At 43.7% G+C, this 5,729-nt stretch overlaps 1 protein-coding gene across 1 annotated transcript; it reads right to left on the bottom strand.

Moving 5' to 3' along the window:
* Positions 1-282: 282 nt before the first annotated feature.
* Positions 283-2,743, bottom strand: LOC118424286. The gene is made up of 4 exons (XM_035832831.1): positions 2,571-2,743; positions 1,631-1,807; positions 817-1,032; positions 283-617 (listed from the first exon to the last, which is right to left on the bottom strand). Exons 1-4 carry the CDS (start codon positions 2,740-2,742, stop codon positions 283-285), a joined length of 900 nt encoding a protein of 299 aa, XP_035688724.1. The 5' UTR covers position 2,743.
* Positions 2,744-5,729: the final 2,986 nt, after the last annotated feature.

Genomic DNA, 5,729 nt, shown 5'->3' with positions numbered 1-5,729 from the left:
TCACACACACACACACACACACACACACACACACACACACACTTTCCTGTAGGCTGCCCATTCTGTGATCACACACGCACACACACACACACACACACACACACACACACACACACACACACTTACCTGTAGACTGTCCATTCTGTGACAACACACACACACATACACACATATAAGTAAAACCTTCACTTTCTACGGAGGTAAGGAACTTTCAATCATGTTGGGCTCTTAAGGTGGTATCTCAACAATATTTGGGGCACCGTTGCGGCACTTGGGGTTTGCTCACCGCGGCACTGTTAACGTTGTGTTTCGAACTTTGGTATGATTTGATATTGCGTAATACGTAAAAAGATAATATTGAAAATTTATCTCTGAAATTTTTTGAGTACGTTTCGAACCCCGCAGTGCTGCACCGGTGCCCCAAGTGCAGTGAGATACCACCATTACTTGGTTAGGAGTTGTAACGGTAGCGGTGTAGACAGCCTCCCCCATGAAGATGCTCTCCGCAAGGTTGACCGTTGTAAGGGCCGTGCCTGTCACGTCACGCAGCGTTACCGAGGTCACGCTTCCCGCATTCCCCAAACCGGTTCCTCTCACAACCAGCACATAGTCAACTCCTATCATAACAAAAATACATTAACATATGTGATGCAGGCCTATCCCGAACGCGCTCTACTCCATACGCGATCAAATCAGTGCGTATCTCGTATATTCGAAAACAGGCCTTCCAGAGTGAGTGATATATAAAAACATTTGGCCCCCTATCGAATTTTCTTGATCATGCAGGGGTGTTTTTGCCGGGAAAATCATTCGCACCTGCTATCGGTCTCCCGTCAATGGGGATGCCGGCTCTCAGGTCAGTGAACTCAGCAGAGAAGTCCATGACACTTTTCCCTGCTACTTCTACGCTGTAGGCCTGAGCATCGTTCAGGTGCAGTCGCCACAGTCCGGCGGCAGGGCTGACAACCTTCACCACTTTGTACCCGCCACTGTTCAGGATAACCTCAACAATGGCCGAGTCAGCGACGTTACCTGTGGGGTAAAAAGACTAACAAAGTATCATATACGATCAAAGACAAACCGTAGTAACAAAATGTTTGAAAATGTTGTTCACGCAGTCCTTGAAATTTCCTTTATCCCGTTCTAAGGGAGGTTGGCGTTAATACGTTTACTGGCAAAGGGTAGAAGTCATTCTGGATCGAAGTTGAACTGTAGTTTCTAACACAAAACTTGGACCGAATTGTTTGTCTGTCCAACTGTTTTTGTCAAGGAATGAGCAATGGCCAATGCACTGCTTGAGTGACGTCACCATACGCAGTGGATCATAAGTTGCAGTAAGTCTATGGTGCCGAGGAAGTTTTACAACTGGACATAGTAAGAATGTTGGACACAGAACCAGGCGTTTTTTTGCGAGAGGAAGAAGAAGACAGGTATTACAACCATTCCTCTACAAAGACACGGCGCCATATAGACTTTCTATAGCTCATGATCCAATGTTCATGAATCACTGAGTCACGTGTTCTATCTGCTTAACGTGACGTCACAGAAGGAGTGAGGTCACAGAAGAGATTTTTTGTATTGGAAATTATACTTTAACTTCAATGCAGAAAGACTCAACCCGCCTTATTACCTGAGGGTGTGAATAGGGTACACGACGGCAACTCCACCGAACTTTCTATGGTAATGACCATCTCCAGCAGAGCCTCGTCCACGGGAAGGTCGTGGTCTCTGGGCCCGGAGCTGGTGACACTGTAGGACAGAACCGTGACGTCACTGTTCACCTCGCGACGGGTCCTGATTTTGCTCCCTGTGTCAAGAAGAAAATTATAATTAGCCTGGTATCTAGCCGTAATAGAGACTCAGAAGCTATATTACTGCTGGATACCAGAATACAATTACAGAGAGAGGATAGAATAGACTCGGGAGCTTTATTACGGCTGGATACCAGGCTACAATTACAGAGAGAGGATAGAAGAGACTCGGGAGCTTTATTACGGCTGGATACCAGGCTACAATTACAGAGAGAGGATAGAAGAGACTCGGGAGCTTTATTACGGCTGGATACCAGGCTACAATTACAGAGAGAGGATAGAAGATATTATATGGATGACATCCGTAAGTCTTCTTTGACTTTGGAATTGACTTCGGAATTTTAGGATCATTAAATTAGTATCCATTTTTTAAGATCGTGGCATATTCAATAACTTTTATCCGCAAGGTAACCTTTTTTAAAACGTGACAGGGCTCGAAATACCTTTCTCTGCATACCTGCACTGGTGCAGGTCACATTGAAAATTACCTATAATAAAATAACCTGGTGATGCTGTAAGCTTAGGTCACATTTCCAAACCGGGTCCCGGTCGGGACGTTTCAAGAAACGAAATTTCGTTTTAAGAAAAGAAAATTTAAATGTATTCCTAAGAATATACACAAATCATGCCCACGAATATTATTTTGACATTTTGTGTATTTTGATATATTTTATAGCATTCTTTTCGCTACCGGAAGCTGCCCGACCGTGCCCCGGTTTGGAAAAGTGACCTAAGCCTGACCTGGGGTCACTGACCTACCGGGCTCTGGGTTCTCCTCCAGAAACCTGGCCACGACCTTCAGAACGGCTTCTCTGGTCAGGTCCTCGTGGGTGTAGTCCTGGGCTGAAGAGGCGCTCAATCTGTTGGGTCGAAAGGCAACTGCAGTCCCGCACATGGTCGATAGGAGCGCCACGCACTGTAGTGCCGCCATGATCGCCTTGACAGGTCAAAATACCAATATGGATTTACACAATGAAATTCTTTTCCTCCGGGAAAACGAAGTTATTGCAATTACCTCCATTAAAAATGGAGGTATAGTTTTTGGTGTGTTTGTGTGTGTGTGTGTTGGAATCTCTGTGTTTCCGGATATCCGGATATTTGTAATCAGCATAACTTTAGAACTTCTTGCTGGACTACGATGATATTTGGTATGTGGTTAGGGAGTCAAGGTCGACTTTGGGCCCCCCGGTGTGTGACCTCGGTACTGCAAGCAGCAGAAATGCCAGTGCAGTCCCGCACATGGTCGATAGGAGCACCACGCACTGTAGTGCCACCATGATCGCCTTGACAGATCAAAATATGACAATGAAATTCTTTTCCTCAGGGAAAACGAAGTTATTGTAATTCACTCAGTGAAAAATGAAGGTATTGTTTTTGGTGTGTGTGTTGGTATGTCTGTGTTTCCGGATATCCGGATATTTGTGGTCAGCATGACTTTAGAACCTCTTCATGGATTGCAATGATATTTGATACAAGGGTAGGGGTGGGAGGACGAAGGTCGATTTTGGGCCCCTTGGCGTGTGACCTTGGTAGTGCAGCAGACGTTCTATTTTTTGTATCTTTTGACCTGGAAATGCCATGGTCTTGATTTTTTGGCGGCAACTTGTGACGTAAGGAAAAAGTGATGAGTGTTTGGGCCCTCTAACAGCTTGGTCTGAAACTGCAGGGGAGTTTTTGTCAAAATCTTCCAAGGAGCATAACGGAACATAGGAACGATGGATTTCCATGATATGGAGTATGCAGGTATCTATGGCAGAGATGTACAGAATGAAGGGCAAATAATGCAAATTTGGACTGAATTTGCATATTTGTTGAGGAAAATCTATATTTATGGAGTTTACCATTATAGGACTCAAATACATGTAAGTCGGCTGGATCGAAAGGGGGTCAGAAAGGCTATGACGTTATACAGTAGAAGCCAGTTAATTGTACATCGGATAACCGCAAACATTGGCAAAAAACGCAAAATTGCATGGAATACCCAAATGCCAAACCGGCTCCCAATCACTCCATTGTTGGTGAATTCGCTTATCTGCACGACGAAAAGTCGCCATTGTCGGATAGATGCACGAAAATTTGTCAAACATTGTCGACAAATTGACTGAAAATACGTGTTAAGATCAGCATACGCGGTACAGATATACCGATAACTTCCTGTGTAGATGCGCAATACCGAAAGCATGTATGAAATTGTTATTAGGAGCAAAAGAAAGCTATAATGTGGCGAGTCCTGGGTGTCAGCACAATAAACTGACGAAGCCTGGCTAAAATCACGCCCCTAGCGGCCGGCCCTATTGCCATTAACTACAGCCATCGAGAGATTGTGTAAACACAGGCTAAAAGAGACGCCCGCCCGCTAAAAGCTGTCAAAACGATTTGACAGACAACTTGCTGTGACTTACCCAATAAAAATTATTATCTATCTACCCATTGTCTAATTACTGTAATATTGTATTAAGGTCGCGGAAAATACTTTTGTGTTAAGGAGAAAATAGTTGCAGTGGTTAAAGTTCTTGGCAGCTAGTCGCTTTTGGCGGTGCGATGCTTTCGTGATCAGCAACTGTCGACGTCAATGTTACTATACTGATCTAACCGTATTTACCCTCTGGATGTGTAGTACAGCACAGTGTCCTTCACTACTATAGTGTTGGCAGTCAAACCTGTCCCAACATTAGACTGGACACTGCTCTGGGCCGACCCGTAATTATTGACGTGAAGTATACGGTCCAACTTCGCATAATGGCACACGCCGGATAATTGCACGAAATACGCTGGCAAGTTGGGTGTGCTTCTAATAAGTGAATATAACGTTACAATCCAATCCTCAACAGGAAAGGAGGCCTACGTATGGAACTGTCCGGCACTTGGGATTTATGATTATTCCCGATATCCAACAGTAGGTATAGAAAGCCTGCTCTTCAACAAAATCTCTTCTGTGTCACTGACGGAAGATAACGAACGTTATCTGAAACGTCTGAGAGCCTACAAAATCATATCCAGCTGCTTGAGTAATTGCTATTTGCTATTATTGAAGAAGGACGTAGGCAAGAAAAACTTTCAGAAGTAAAAAATTCTTTACAAAACTAAAAAGGAGGAGTTATGAGATTCCGTAGATTGGCGCCAGCTTGAGCAATTCGCAAGTCTTTCGCATTTGGTGCAAATAGACGTGTGAAGAGAAATACTCTTTAACTAACAAAATACATGCTTCTAAATTTATCTGTCCGATGATTTGGAATTAATCTGAACTGACACAGACAGTCTTTTGACAGTGTGCACCGGAAAGGTGGTAATATGAAAATGAGATAATTGTACTTGTGAAAATACCACACTAATTGATTGACTATTCTTGCTTCAACTTAGGGCATTTAGGTGGATAGACATATTGTCTAAATGATTTTAATGATTTTTAGAATTATATAGCTACATAGAGTACATATGCAGAGAAATGGCTCGCAGTTATTTAGCCACTGTTGGGGACATAGCCTGAAATGATTTTAATGAAATAAAGATAGATTTTGAAAAATCATGCAACGTCAAGAAATTATCAGTTAAAAGCTAGACCAGTTGTGTATTATCCCCAACTTCTCTTACCTTGCATTTTTCACCAGGGCCAAAAAACTACAAACTTTCTAATGATGAGTGACGTTTGCGACGACTTCAAAGCCTCCCTCGGCCCGATTATCTTGTCAAGTACACCAAAATTAACGTGGCCAATTAAGGATGACATTTTGGAACCTGCACGTATGTTTGGTTCGGCTTGACTGACTGCAGGTGCATCTCACACGCGACGCGTTCGGGAAACGTCAATCACTAGCACTTCGTGGTACGAGGTACGGGGGTGGTGGAGGGGAGGGGGGGTCGTTGGTCAATAAGTTCTGGGCCTCTCCAAGAAATAAGGTGTACAGCTCAATTTTCCGG

Source organism: Branchiostoma floridae, chromosome 10 (genome assembly GCF_000003815.2).
Source record: "Branchiostoma floridae strain S238N-H82 chromosome 10, Bfl_VNyyK, whole genome shotgun sequence".
In the NCBI taxonomy this organism is placed as follows: domain Eukaryota; kingdom Metazoa; phylum Chordata; class Leptocardii; order Amphioxiformes; family Branchiostomatidae; genus Branchiostoma; species Branchiostoma floridae.
Note: the sequence above shows the minus strand (reverse complement) of the source record. Positions and strands in the feature narration are given on the sequence as shown.

Bases quoted from the DNA above. Each gene is read 5' to 3' on its own strand.
- LOC118424286 (XM_035832831.1), bottom strand. From the start codon at position 2,742: ATGGCGGCACTACAGTGCGTGGCGCTCCTATCGACCATGTGCGGGACT. The intron at 1,808-2,570 runs GTAGGTCAGTGA...TTCTTGACACAG, and splicing joins GGAGGAGAACCCAGAGCCCG to GGAGCAAAATCAGGACCCGT. The intron at 618-816 runs GTGCGAATGATT...TTGTTATGATAG, and splicing joins TGACGGGAGACCGATAGCAG to GAGTTGACTATGTGCTGGTT.